Consider the following 14,955-nt stretch of genomic DNA (forward strand, 5'->3'; position numbering starts at 1 on the left):
ACAGGACCTGATAATGGATCTTTCCATAATTTTGCTCTTAAAACATTAACTTTACTAGTAAAATCAAGTAAACAATAAATAAACCCAATAGGCTGGTTTTGTTTCCAATAACGACTAACTATATCTCAGTTTGGATCAAGTACAAGCTACTGTTTTATTATTACAGAGAAAAAGATCATTTTCTAAAATTTGGATTATTTAATAATAATGGAGTCTATTGCGACAGCTTTTCCGTAATTCGGAGGTTTCTGTATAGCATGTTTCCAGATAACGGATCCCATACCTGTATTAAATCATATCATAGCAGCTGGGGTTAGAAAGGGAATCTTGCAATCTCGTATGTGCCAGCAGGGGGCATAACACTATAGCCAAGGGCGTAAAATGATTTAACCGATTAAGATAAAATTAGGGCTGAGCTTTTTCGGCAGGGCTGGGCTGCTTAAGACACTCCAGAGTGTAGAGAGTTGCAGAGCCATCTGTTCGGCAGTAAGGAGACAGCAGCTCCTGCCTCTCTCAGCTCTGGGGCTAATCTCTCCCAGCCACCCTCAGACACAGCGATCTCAGCATGTCTTCTAATAACATTAAACAAGGTAAATCTGCTGCCTGGCAAAGCTTTACTGTTACCCCTCTAACCACTCCAACTACAAAACTCTGAGTAACACGGTTTCTTATTATTTGTGTAGAGAATCCAATTCTGTTAAGGTACTTTCGGGACCTGTTCTGGCATCCTGTCTACTTTGATCACGATTCCTTTTAACCGTTACAAACACGACAAAGACTCAATGTTTTATTCATGGGAAAATATTTGATTTGCAACAACACCTTGTCTTTGTACTTTTTACTTAGTTTTTGGGTTTTCTACTGTAGGTGGCAAAGCTTTCGTGATCCAAAAGGCACAGCAGGAGCACAGACTAGAGGAGGTGAACAAGGTGAGATGATATGCTACACAGGGGTTCTGCCGTCTGTCTGAAAGGGGTGCACTTCACAGGTTGTTTGGCCGTGTAAAGTTTAAGGATAACTTGTGTAACTTGTACTGCTTTATTCCAAGTGCCGGGAAACTTATATTGATCATGTCGATCGCAGGGTTCTCGGTTAGTGTGATGGAAAGATGAGAGGTGGGGGGGCTGAAGACAAATTAGGATGAGATTTGGGGTGAATGCTTATTTGTGCCCTGGGTACCCCTGGAACTATAGCAGGGTGACTTTTACCCCAATGTTTCTATAATTATGTAAACTTGTTATGAACTAAGTGGCCCAGCCTGAAGGCCAGTTAGGGGGAGATTTGGAGTTAATGTTTTTTTTCTGCCTTGGGTACCCCTGGAACTATAAAAGGGTGACTGTTACCCCAATGTTTCTATATATCTGTAACCTTGTTATGAGCTAAGGGTGCACAGCCTGAAGGCCAGTTAGGGGGAGATTAGGGGTGATGGCTTATATGTGCCCTGGGTACCCCTGGAACAGGGTATACAACAAGGTATCTGTTACCCCAATATTTCTATATACAGTATCTGTAACTTTGATGTAGATCACATTATGAAACCATGCTATATTATGCTGTATAAGACAAGTGCTGGCTGGTTATCCAGAGACACTGGAGAGTGTCGTGCTCAATGTAACTATAAGATTGATGACTATGATTGTAGCCAAAAGCTAGGACTTGGAGTTTGAAAACATATGGAGGGCTACTAATTGCCCATTACTGCCTCATTTTGTATTGTCAATAAGATTATTTATTTATCCAGTTTTCCTTTAAATAAGTGACTGAAGCCAGATCAAGGAAATAAGTATCAAGGGGAAACCCCTTAGTAGCGAACATTACCCAAATCCCTGGTACTGCACTATTCAGGACAGTGTAATGATAGACTTTTGTGCTTTATTATGTTTCTCAACTCCTTTTATTCATTGGATTTGATGGTGTTTTTCTGTATTTTTTTTCTCCTTTTCCCTCTCAATGTGTGTGTGTGTCAGGGTCACTGGTAAACATATACATTTCCTACTCAGAAATTCCCTGATAGGCAACTTCTCTTTTTGTTGTGCGGCTTCTTAGGTCAGATCCATGTGAAGTCTGTAACTTTATGGGCACTGGGGAATTAAAGGGACAGGATATATGTCAGCATTCAATGAGATCCATTAGATGCAGGACCATACATACAGTATTTCAATGCAAGAGTTAATATAAGGTTGCCAACAAAGAACACAAAAGTTTTCCATCTGCAATTGCCCATACAACAGAGCTGGGAGATCCTGGGGAGATGTAACTCTGTTGTATGGACAATGGCACATAGAGCAAGTTAGTCTGGTGAGTGATGAGGATGGGAGTAGTGACAGTGTTGAAGGGATGTTTTGGCCATTGGATGGCACCTCCACCTTCTCCCAACCTGGACCAAATCCACCATGCTAACATACAATATAAACCCAAGTCTAATGTCTGACATGACCTGAGAGTGTGAGGAATGCACAAGTTTATAAAATATAATGGAAAGTCATAGTTAGATGGAGTTGGGGGAGTGGCGTTGCAAAAGCTTAGGCCCACCACCTAAACCATGACCCACTGGACGAGTAAATGGTTGGCCTGCACATCACTAGTATCAATTGCAAAGAAGTGCAAATGTTTGTGCCAGATACAGAAGGTACAAAGATTGGTGCACAGTAAATTGTATGTAATGGGCACATGGTTGCATGCAGGCTGGACACTTACACAGCCTTCCACTGCATCCCACTCAAGTGGCACATTAGTGAGCACCTATAGGAACAACAAAGTGAGCCCTGGGAGCTACCTAGTCCAAGCTTAACCTGGCATGACCTGCATCTTGCACCTCATGAGCCAAGGGAGGCACAAGTGGCAAATTAGTATAGATCAGTGCATTTGGCTATAGCAATTTATTAGGTATCTCTGTAAAATAAGTCAAATCAACTGGACTTGCTGTGTTTTTTCCTTGAAGACGTTTCACCAGTCATCCAACTGGCTTTCTCAATTGAGAATAACTTGTAAATAGGATCTTTTTTTTGGGAATATATCCTCTGGAATGTTGCCCCAATCAGCATAATCTGTTTATCATAATCCGCAAGGATGTCATGAAGTTAGGTGTTGATTGTATTATTAGCAAGATTGGAGCTTTGTATGTGTCAGACAATAGATTTTGTGCCTCCTGCCTCTATTCAAACTTGTGTTTTCTGACCCAAAAGACCCAACCCCGAAGCACAGCCGAAACATTTATAAGGTACAAGGAGGCCAATAAATCATGCAAAGAAGCTATAAGGCAAGCTAAAATTGCTATAGAAAAGGATATTGCAGCAAGCAGTAAAAAAAAAATCCAAAATTATTTTTTAAATATGTTAATAGTAAAAAAAATGAAGCAGGAAGGGGTGGGACCCTTACTATCAGAGGGGGGTCAGCTGGTTGATGAAAACAAAATAAAAGTGCAGATTCTGAACTCATATTTTTCATCTGTCTACACAAATGAGGAACCAGTAAGTGAAGGTTTCCTTCTTAACAGTCCCAATTCTAGTAATAAAACTAATGATGCATGGTTCACACATGAAGAAATTCAAAAGAGACTTGAACATGTTAAGATTAACAAAGGTCCAGGGCCAGATGGTATTCATCCCAGGGTAATTAGCGATCTTAGCTCTGTGATTGCCAAACCTCTTTACTTAATTTTTCAGGATTCATTGAGATCTGGCATAGTGCCGAGAGACTGGCGAATTGCTAATGTGGTGCCTCTATTCCCGTTCTCAGCCTCAAAACTATAGGCCAGTTAGTCTGATGTCAGTGGTAGGAAAGCTTTTCGAAGGGTTAATAAAGGATAAGATACTGGACTTCATAGCAAATCATAATACTATGAGTTTGTGCCAGCATGGTTTTATGCGTAATAGATCTTGCCAGACTAACTTAATTTCTTTTTACGAGAATGTAAGTAGAGACCTCGATTCTGGGATGGCAGTGGATGTGATTTACTTAGACTTTGCTAAAGCATTTGATACAGTGCCACACAAAAGGTTACTGGTTAAATTAAGGAATGTTGGCCTGGAACATAGTATTTGTACCTGGATAGAGAACTGGCTAAAAGATAGACTACAAAGAGTGGTGGTAAATGGAACATTTTCTAATTGGACCAGTGTTGTTAGTGGAGTACCTCAGGGCTCTGTACTAGGTCCCTTGCTTTTCAACTTGTTTATTAATGACCTGGAGGTGGGCATTGAAAGTACTGTTTCTATTTTTGCAGATGATACTAAATTGTGCAGAACTATAGGTTCCATGCAGGATGCTGCCACTTTGCAAAGTGATTTGTCTAAACTGGAAAACTGGGCAGCAAACTGGAAAATGAGGTTCAATGTTGATAAATGCAAGGTTATGCACTTTGGCAAAAATAATATAAATGCAAGTTATACACTAAATGGCAGTGTGTTGGGAGTTTCCTTAAATGAGAAGGATCTAGGGGTCTTTGTAGATAACACGTTGTCTAATTCTGGGCAGTGTCATTCTGTGACTACTAAATCAAATAAAGTTCTGTCTTGCATAAAAAAGGGCATTAACTCAAGGGATGAAAACATAATTATGCCTCTTTATAGGTCCCTGGTAAGGCCTCATCTGGAGTATGCAGTTCAGTTTTGGACTCCAGTCCTTAAGAGGGATATAAATGAGCTGGAGAGAGTGCAGAGACGTGCAACTAAATTGGTTAGAGGGACGGAAGACTTAAATTATGAGGGTAGACTGTCAAGGTTGGGGTTGTTTTCTCTGGAAAAAAGGCGCTTGCGAGGGGACATGATTACACTTTACAAGTACATTAGAGGACATTATAGACAAATGGCAGGGGACCTTTTTACCCATAAAGTGGATCACCGTACCAGAGGCCACCCCTTTAGACTAGAAGAAAAGAACTTTCATTTGAAGCAACGTAGGGGGTTCTTCACAGTCAGGACAGTGAGCTTGTGGAATGCACTGCCGGGTGATGTTGTGATGGCTGATTCAGTTAATGCCTTTAAGAATGGCTTGGATGATTTTGGACAGACATAATATCAAAGGCTATTCTGATACTAAACTCTATAGTTAGTATAGGTATGGGTATATAGAATTTTAATTAAAAGTAGGGAGGGGTGTGTGTATGGATGCTGGGTTTTCATTTGGAGGGGTTGAACTTGATGGACTTTGTCTTTTTTCAACCCAATTTAACTATGTAACTAACTAACTATGTAACAAGAAGAGTAACATTGTGTATGCAGTGCAGTGTAGTAAGGAGTGTTCTGATTTGTATGTGGGAGAAACCAACCAGCAGTTACACCAGTGTATGGCGCAGCACAGAAGAGCCAGCTCCTTAGGTCAGGACTAAGCCGTGTACTTATATCTAAAGAAAAAGAACACACGTTTGAAGACTGCCAAGTCCAGATTCTAGACAGGGAGAGCGACTGGTTTAAAAAAGGTGTTAAAGAAGCCATATATGTAAAAACTGAAAAAACAAGTTTGAATAAGCGGTGGGTGCGACATCTATTGTCTGCCACATACAATGCTGTTTCGGCACCTCTTCCTGGAAGGTTTAAGAACACCTCAAAGCTCCAATTTTGCTAATACAATCAACACCTAACTTCATGACATCCTTGTGGATTATGATAGACAGATAATGCTGATTGGAGCAACATTTCAGAGGATATATTCCTGAAAAAAGATCCTATTTACAAGTTATTTGGAATTGAGAAAGCCAGTTGGATGACTGGTAAAACGTCTTCAAGGAATAAACACAGCAAGTCCAGTAGATTTTTGATATTTCTACAGATATACCATGACCTGGATGAATGAGAATCTTCATTTGTGTATCTATTGTAGCACCTTGCAGTCATAAACAGTGCTTATTTCTTTGTCAAAGTCAGAGAATAATGAAGATTTAGGGGGGTCTTAGTCTTACCAAAAAGCGATAAATGTATATCTATTCATATATAATTACAAAGTATTCTATTGATAGTCTCTGCAAAGAGAAATCTATGTTTCCTTCCCTGGTCTTTGTACTTCTATCCATGTTCTTTCCTCACAGGTTTTCTAATATTTGGGCCCCTTTCATCCCTACACTAAGCCAGCTGTGATAGTTTCCAGTGTAGTCTTTCAGTATATAAACTTCTGTAGCATGAAAAACATTATATTTGTTTGATTTTCTCAGAGTGCATGGTAGTTTTGTATATGTGTCTGTTCCTGTCTGTTACAAAACTACAAATAAGGAGACAATGCCTTTAATCCTATTCACTGCAGTAACTGCCGATTGTCACAGTCTCTATTTGAGAAGCTGCTTTATTTTTCCCAGGTCCCTTTAATACGGTCAGAATGCTTGCCGTCTGATCCATCTCCTGTTACATAAGCACAGTGCTCAATTGAGTATATCTGAGCAATCCAGTCAGATCTACCCTGAATAGGCGTGACACTGGGATTGTGGGAAAAAATGAGCCCCATTGAGTCATATTACATAGAATTAAAAGAGATGTTCCCTAAGACAGCAACTCAGTGGTTTGGGACCATACCCTCATTCTTCCTATATGCTCCTTTTATACTGGGATATATCAGTTTGCATGTCTTAATGCCAATGAGAAGATATAAAAGCAGCAGGAGTCATTATACCATATACCATCTTGTATATAATCATTTGTGTATTATATGTTTGCCAGAACCAAATGATTCTTTTCCATCTCCATTTATGAATATAAGAGGAGCTGCCATATTTATTCCTTTACTGAAGGCGCCGGTCATAGCCTGCAAGATAACAGCAAGCTTGCTGCCACCAAAACAATATGCCAAACCTCTTTACTTAATTTTTCAGGATTCATTGAGGTCTGTCATGGTGCCTAGAGACTGGCAAATTGCTAATGGGGTGCCTCTATTCAAAAAGGGATCCCACTCTCAGCCTCAAAACTATAGTCTGACATCAGTGGTAGGAAAGCTTTTTGAAGGGTGATTAAAGGATAATATACTGGACTTCATATCAAATCATTATACTATAGGTATGTGCCAGCATGGTTTTATGCATAATAGATCTTGCCAGACTAACTTAATTTCTTTTTACGAAAAAGTGAGCAGGGACATCGATTCTGTGATGGCAGTGGATGTGATCTACTTAGACTTTGCTAAAGCATTTGATACAGTGAAACACTGAACGTTAGTGGTTAAATTAAGGAATGTTGGCCTGGAACATAGTATTTGTACCTCTATAGAGAACTAGCTAAAAGAGTGGTGGTAAATGGAACATTTTCTAATTGGACCAGTGTTGTTAGTGGAGTACCGCAGGGCTCTGTACCTGGTCCTTTGCTTTTCAATGTGTTTATTAATGATCTGGAGGTGGGCATTGAAAGTCCAGTTTCTATTTTTGCTGATGATATTTAATTGTGCAGAACTATTGGTTCCATGCAGGATGCAGCCACTTTGCAGAATGATTTCAATAAATTAGAAAACTGGGCAGCAAACTGGAAAATGAGGTTCAATGTTGATAAATGCAAGGTTATGCACTTTGGCCAAAATAATATAAATGCACAGAAACAACTGGTAACCTAAAGAAAACTGGTGGCCCCATGGTAAAGAAGTGCTGGTGATTCTTGGTAAGGTGCCAAGGGCTGAGCTTGTGGAGACAGTTCCAGGAGAGAGCTTGCTGAGAGAGCTTGCTCCTTGGATTAAGGAGGGGAGACAGTGGATGTGGTTTGTTACAAGAAGAGGAGTAAATATGGGGGCCAATGTGTAAACAGGGGGAGCAAAAGGAGAAAAGGACTAATGACAATGAGGCATGTGTCAAGGAACATTAATAAACAATCATTAGGCTTTAACCCAGGGGCAGTTTTTTGCAATTATCACTACGGATGCAACGAATCCACTATTTAGGATTCGGCCTAATCCCCGAATCCTTCGTGAAAGATTCGGCAGAATTCCGAACGGAATCCGAATCCTAATTTGCATATGCAAATTAGAGGCAGGAAAAGAAAAAAGTGGAAAGAGAATGTTTTACTTCCTTGTTTTGAGACAAAAAGTCACGTGATTTCCCTTCCCACACCTAATTTACATATGCAAATTAGGATTGTGATTCAGTTTGTCCACACAGGAAGGGCTAACCAAGACATTACCGGTATCTGTGGAGGTTAAGCATTAAGCTCAAAAGGCAGTGTGTTGGTTTGATTCTCCTAGCAAAATGATATAATGAAGAAGGTTTCTCGGTTTGTTGTTAGAAAACTCAGGTTCAACTAAATATGAAAGATCATATTCCCAAGCACTTTTATTCATTTTTAATAGTGAAAGAAAATGATTTGAGTTTTTATTAGGGTCAGCCCAAATTATGTTACAGGCTTGGTTCAATTACAAATTGCAAGCAGTTGTGAAGTTAAAAAATGAGCGTTGGGTGAAGGCTTGAGGCATAATTACAAACAGCGTAACAAGCTGTATGTATACAATAAGTAAGAACATGCACATTGCCACTGCCTTGAAGTGTGAAAAATTCTCCAAACATGAAGTGGAACTTTTGCAAGTCCTTCAGGTTCTATGCAAGTGGTTTGAGAGAATGATGAAGAAATGTAGGTTTCTGTAACAGTATGTTTTTAGGTGGGGAAGAAAAGGTGTAGGGAAAGAGCCATGGATCCCCAACCTTTTTTCCCATGAGCCATATTCAAATATTAAAAACAAACATGTCCCTGGGGGTGCCAGTTAAGTGCTGTGATTTGCTATTTGATAGTGCCTATTGCAGCTTACAGGAGGCTCTACATCTAGTACACCTGGTTTTTACGCAACCAGACTATGCCTCCAAAACCGGAATAACAAAATAAGCACCTGCTTTGAGACCACTAAGGGCAACATCCAAGAGGAGCGTGAGCATTATGTTGCTCACAAGGCACTAGTTGGCAATCACTGCATTAGGCAAATCTTAGAGGAAAAAGGAGTAGGAGGTAGTAAGGATCATTGAAAATGTAGATCAGTAGGAAATATGGTCTAGTGGGGCTCGCTCTGCTCCTGAATTGGCAGAAAGCTTTCTTCGGAGTGCCACGATTCTTCATCACAGTTGGCGCGAAATTCAAATATTTAAAGGCACAAATGCTCTGTTCCTATAGTTCCTGGGTGTGATTCTCTTGTTTGTTCTTGTTCCTGACCCTTTCCTTTTCTTGCCATCCTGCCGCCTATACCGACCTCTGCCTGTATATTAACTATTCTCTGGATCCTGATTTAGTACCACACTACTGTTTGGTTTGACCTAAGCTTGTGACCTTGACTACTCTTCTGTTATCTAGTTTCACAGAAGTTGAGAACAGACAGGACGCTGAAGCAGAGTTACTGCTGGTGTGCAAATTTATTTTTCACACAACATGTTTCGGGCAACATATATAACTAGACAAGGTAAAAACATTAGAAAACTTGCTACAAAGCGGAAGCACTGCCTCAAATAGGCCTACTTCTGCTTAGGGCGCATGTTGCACAACAAACTTGTATATACTAAGCTGTCCCTGCTAAATTATACATTACAGAAAAAGGTACATTCTTACCCTTAGAAGCGAATAATTAGATTTTCAAAATCTGTAAAAATAAGAAAGAAATATATCATGAAAAGGATTATAGGAAGGGGATTAGGCTCCAATGATCATTAAGGCCCATGGGTAACAGTGTGTTAAATTTTTTAATCCATCGGGCTTCATGTTGAAGGAGCAATTTCTGAATATTGCCCCCTCTTTTTGGTAGCTTAACATTTTCCAATACAAGCCACCTTAGTTGCATTTGATTATGGCCGTGGGAAGCAAAGTGCCTAGATACTGGGGTGTCTGATTGAGTACCTGGTTTAAAATTTCTAATGTTACCCCTGTGTTCTTTTATTCGTTCTTTTACTGCTCTGCTTGTTTGTCCTATATAGGCTAAACCACAGGGGCATTTTAGCATGTAAATTACATTCTTAGTCTCGCAGGTTGAAAAATCTCTAAGATTTATAGTATTACCTTTAGTGGGATGACTAACTGATTCACCTTTAATAATAGACGAGCAGCATATGCAATTTAAACATGCAAATGTACCTCGTTTTGGTGGTCCCCAAAATGGTGCTTGCCTTTTATGTTGAAAAATATCAGAGGGACATAGAGAGTCTCTGAGATTACGACCTCTGATGTAGCTGAAAATGGGATTTTGTTTAAAAACAGACCCGTACTTAGCATCCTGTTGCAAAATAGGCCAATAGTTCTTAATGATTTGTTCAATCTTTTTACTTTGTCTGCCAAATTTTGACACAAAAGGAATTCTATCTGTGTTCTGCTGTTTAGAAGCGGACACTTTCAAGAGATCCTGTCGATTGATTTTACTTTTTGTATCGATTTTAATTTTACTGTAGGATACCCTCGTTCAGATAATTTGTGAGTGAGGGTATCTGCAGCCTGTTTGTACTGTGAATCAGTAGTTGCTATGCGTCGTGCACGTATGTACTGGCTTTTAGGTATGGCACCCAATGTGTGTGGATTATGATAGCTGGAATGGAGTAATAGTGTATTGCGGTCTGTAGGTTTTGAATACATTTCAGTGTAAATTTTATTATCACAGACACTAAGTCTAACATCTAGAAAATTCAAAGATGTATTAGACCAGTCACCAGTGAATTTTATAGTTGGATGGCACGAATTAGCCGTAGTCAACATTTCTGTAAAAGCTTGTTCGTGCCTTGCCAAAATATCAAAATGTCGTCCACGTAACGCCAATATTTAAAAATATATTTACTGTACGGGCCATTCAAAAAAATGTTTTGTTCCAGATGATGGACAAAAATATTTGCAAAGGACGGGGCCACTGATGCCCCCATCGACGTACCCTGGCGTTGCCAGTAGAATTTCTCGTCAAACCTAAAGTAGTTCTTATGTAATACTAAGGTCAGGCAATCCAATAAAAAGTAGATGAGGTGATGTTCAATGTTTGTTTCTAGGAGCGATTCCTCTATATACTGGAGGCCTTCATTCTGGGGAATAGCAGTGTAAAGACTCTGTATGTCTATACTACAAAGGCATAGATTGGTATTTGGGAGAGATAGATCCTGGATTTGTCTAAGTAAATCAGTAGTATCCAATAAGCATGTAGGTATGCCATGTACAATGGGTTGAAGATATTGGTCTACTAATTTACACAAAGGTTCCAGTACCGATCCAATCCCTGAGATAATGGGACGCCCTGGTGGATTAACCAGGGATTTATGGATTTTGGGTAATAGATGTAAAATAGGTGTACGGGGATGATCTGTAATGAGGAAATCCTTGGTGGATGTATTAATCACACCTTGTTCCCATGCTTCTGTAACCAAACCATCCACCTCCCGTTTGATTGCCCAAACGGGGTCATTAGAAATTAATTCATAGTTTTCAGATATGGACAGTTGTCTATTGGCTTCTTCCATATACTGGGAAGTGTTCATTATCACTATGGCGCCCCCTTTATCAGCTGGTCTAATTATAATTGCTGAGTTATTAGTTAAGGCATGTAGAGCCTCCTTTTCCCTTATTGAGAGATTGTGTAAGAACCTCGGATTACCCCTTATATCCCATATTTTTTGGACCTCCTTGCGTATTACATTCTCAAAAGTAGAAATGGCTGCATTATCAATTAGAGGATTAAACGTACTGGATTTTTTTAATTGTCTGGGATCAGAAGATTTGGCGGAGTCAGTATTTGGATAATCTACAAAATGCATTTTCAATTTCAATCTCCTAACAAATTTCAAAAAATCGATTTCACAATCATATACATTGTTTTCATAATACAGTATATAACCCAGTCCTTTGTTAAGCAATGAGATTTCCACAGCAGTCAAAGTATGTGAGGATATATTAATACATAAATCTAATACCTCACTTTCTGATGGGTTCGTTGCGGGTATCGCTCCCTTGGTATTGGTGCTCGTGGGTTTCTGTATTGGCGTTTTGGTGGGTAGCGTTGCTCTCTGGTATCCACTTCTAAAAAAGGCTGGCTGGCTGGAGAGGAGCTGTAATCATCGCTGCTGCTGGAAGCGTGCATCTCTGTTTGTGCAGCCTCCAATGGCGGACGATAGCTCTGCCGATGATACCTCTGGGGAGCTGGCGGTCCCATCCAATAATTCCCCCTGGAGCGCTGCCGATAGTTTCCCTCTGCTGCACGGTATTCTGTTCGGCCGCGTTCCACTCTGGGCTGGTAACGGTCCTCGCGCTGCTGGCCACGGTCCTCCCGCCATGAATACACGAATACTCTTCTGTTATCTGTTTTGGTACTGCGTTTTCAGTCTGGTATTGACCCTGCCTGTTCATGTCCCACTCTCCTCTTTCCACATTAAAGTCCTGGCAACATCTGAGTAGCAGAGGGTTCCTTCCGAAGCCAAAGGCAGCTGCTATGGGCAGAAGAGTGAGCCATGACCGGGTCCTTGGAGTTAGTTCTGAATTTGGGATACCTTACTTTACACTACTGCTGAATGTCCTGCAGGTGGGATTGGTATTCTTTTCAAAAAATATCCAGGGCCTAAAGGTTGTAATTTTGATGTAGATGAGGCATTTTTAAGACAAATGAATGTATATGAGTCTCAAATGATTTCTAAGAGATGTATTTTGTTGTATTAAGGATGGCATTTCTGTATTTATGCCTGTTCTAATTATTTTGGCAGCCTCTTAGGGAACAAGGATAAGATAAGAAAATTCTTTAGGAGATGAGAGACTAGTGTTCATTTGTCAAATGTGGCATTGAGTAAGGTTAGCAATATGGCAGCTCCCCAAATGTATCAATACAAACACACTGAAGAGGAATGTTTTGGGCACATATATTTTAAAGTCTGCTTTCAAGAAAATAAATGGACTCTAATTCCCACTTTCAAAGTGTATACTATACCTATAACATGATAAAGTATCTATAAAAATATGTGGGTGTGATTGTTTTCACAATGAATCTGCTCTTGTGCGCTTCAGTGGTTGTGTCACTACAGCACCCTTGTCAAGTACATCATCATCCCTTAACAAAATACACAATAGGAAGGATCGATAACCAGACTAGCGATTATACCCCAAACCTTCTTTACCCCTTAAGGTAAAATTCTTTGGGAGTTCTAAATAGCCTGTCCTACAAACGGACAAGGGAATATGGAGTCACTGTCAGAATTATGCTGCCCAAATGATTTCCAGGTTAGTGGGTGGTCAACAAAACACTCAGATTTGCCTTTCCATTGCCTATAATGATAATTCCAGGTCCACTTGAGGAACAGGCAATTACCTTTCCAAAGTGATCACTGCTGTGTTTCCAACTGATGCTTCGTACTAGGGAATACGTATACTGGATAATCAGCAAACCAAAGGATTTGTTAGATAGAGAGGAACGTTGACTGCTCCATTTTGCTAACTCAGGCCCCAGGGAAATCGCCTCACCCTGGAATGCTATGCCACATTCTGCTGTCTTCTAGAGGGATTATAACAGAATAGAATGACCATGGGAGATGAAGAGGTTGAGTGTGATCAGCCACAGACAATGGATCTTTAAGGCTGTGATTGCACGTCTCTCAGATTTGGGATTCGGACAATCCCTACATTGTTTTAAGAGTAAAAACAAGTGAACAGATAAACAAACATTCCTTTTGGGTGCAGTTACTGTACATTAGCAAATTTATAAATCCATTAGAACCGGGCAATGAAAGTATAGTGGAAAGCTGCTTAGAATTACAAAGGGTAATTTGGGTTGTGTCCCCCTTTAGGTATATTTTCAGGCTAATCATCATTGTAACCATATTGCCTATTTTTATGTTTATTTGACTTCCCTAATATTAATTCATGATTTAGCTATGTCACACTATAGTCCATAATCAAGACTATGGTTTCAAACCTAAATTTAGGGTAATCCGCTGGCATTTGAATACTTGGACACGTGGCTTTTGTGCAGTTAAGGGTTAATAAGCGTCTCCATAGCCTATTTGTTTCTTCACTTTTCTCATCTTTACTAAAGCACAGAAGGTTGATCTGCTAATCCCTCCTGTTGGGTGTCGCGACCTTACTTTGTAATATGCTCAATTAACGTAAATGAGATAAATGGGTTGAGTTAGGACACCTGTCACTGATTTCTCTTTGGTTGCTCATTTGCCTACAATATTATACATACACACATATATCTGAGGGTTGGTGGGAACACACACACACACACAGTGTGTACAACACACAAAACTCATGAGAAATATCTTTATAAACAGTGCTTAGTAATGTAATTTGTGTAACTCATTGAAACACCCATATTAAAAGAAATAGAAGTCTTGCTGGCAATCCATTACCTGCTCAAAACAATTCAGACTGCCTTGTTGTGCAGGTTGTAACTTTGAGAGCCTGGGACACAAACTATTTCTTTTTCAGGCACCCAACCCACAGATGAAAATGTTGCGGAAGCCCAATTTTGCTTGTGTTGCTCATGCCCATGTCTATTTCCTCTGTTATTATGCCACTGGTCTTGTGTCTTTATATGGTTAGAGGACCCCTCAGTGACTGCAAATATTCCTATAATTTTCAGCAGGGATTTACATTATCCCTTATAATACATGAATAATACTGAGAGATCCCTATGTAACTCAGCCTGCAGCTTTGTGCCTTTATATGGTCACAGTACCCCCTCAGTGACTTCTAATATCCTTATCATTTACAGTAGGGGCACATTATCCCTTATAATACGAGTGATACTTAGAGTTCCCTGTATAACTCAGCCTGCAGCCTTTACGTATATGGTTAGAGGACCCATCAGTGACTGCAAATATTCCTATAGTTTTCAGCAGGGATTTACATTATCCTTTATAATACATGAGTGATACTCAGAGTTCCCTGTATAACTCAGGCTGCAGCCTTGTGCCTTTATATGATCACAGAACCCCTCAGCAACTTCTAATATCCTTATCATTTACAGTAGGGGGTACATTATCTCTTATAATACATGAGTGATACTCAGAGTACCCTGTGTAACTCAGCTTGCAGCCTTATGCCTTTATATGGTCACAGA

General features: G+C 39.9%; 1 protein-coding gene across 4 annotated transcripts in view; it reads left to right on the plus strand.

Annotated features, from left to right (window-relative positions):
- The first annotated feature begins 456 nt into the window (after positions 1-456).
- Positions 457-14,955, plus strand: part of MGC80699 (protein) — a 50,438-nt gene continuing 35,939 nt past the window's right edge. For 2 of the 4 annotated variants that reach the window (XR_005963731.1, XR_005963730.1), the window contains exons 1-2: positions 458-590; positions 868-929. Coding sequence is in view for 2 of the 4 variants with exons in the window: in XM_041574214.1 (XP_041430148.1) it covers positions 566-590; positions 868-929 (87 nt within the window). In the remaining 2 variants the exon portion in view is untranslated. 4 annotated transcript variants of the gene reach the window in all.

Source organism: Xenopus laevis, chromosome 8S (assembly GCF_017654675.1).
Source record: "Xenopus laevis strain J_2021 chromosome 8S, Xenopus_laevis_v10.1, whole genome shotgun sequence".
NCBI classification, from domain to species: domain Eukaryota; kingdom Metazoa; phylum Chordata; class Amphibia; order Anura; family Pipidae; genus Xenopus; species Xenopus laevis.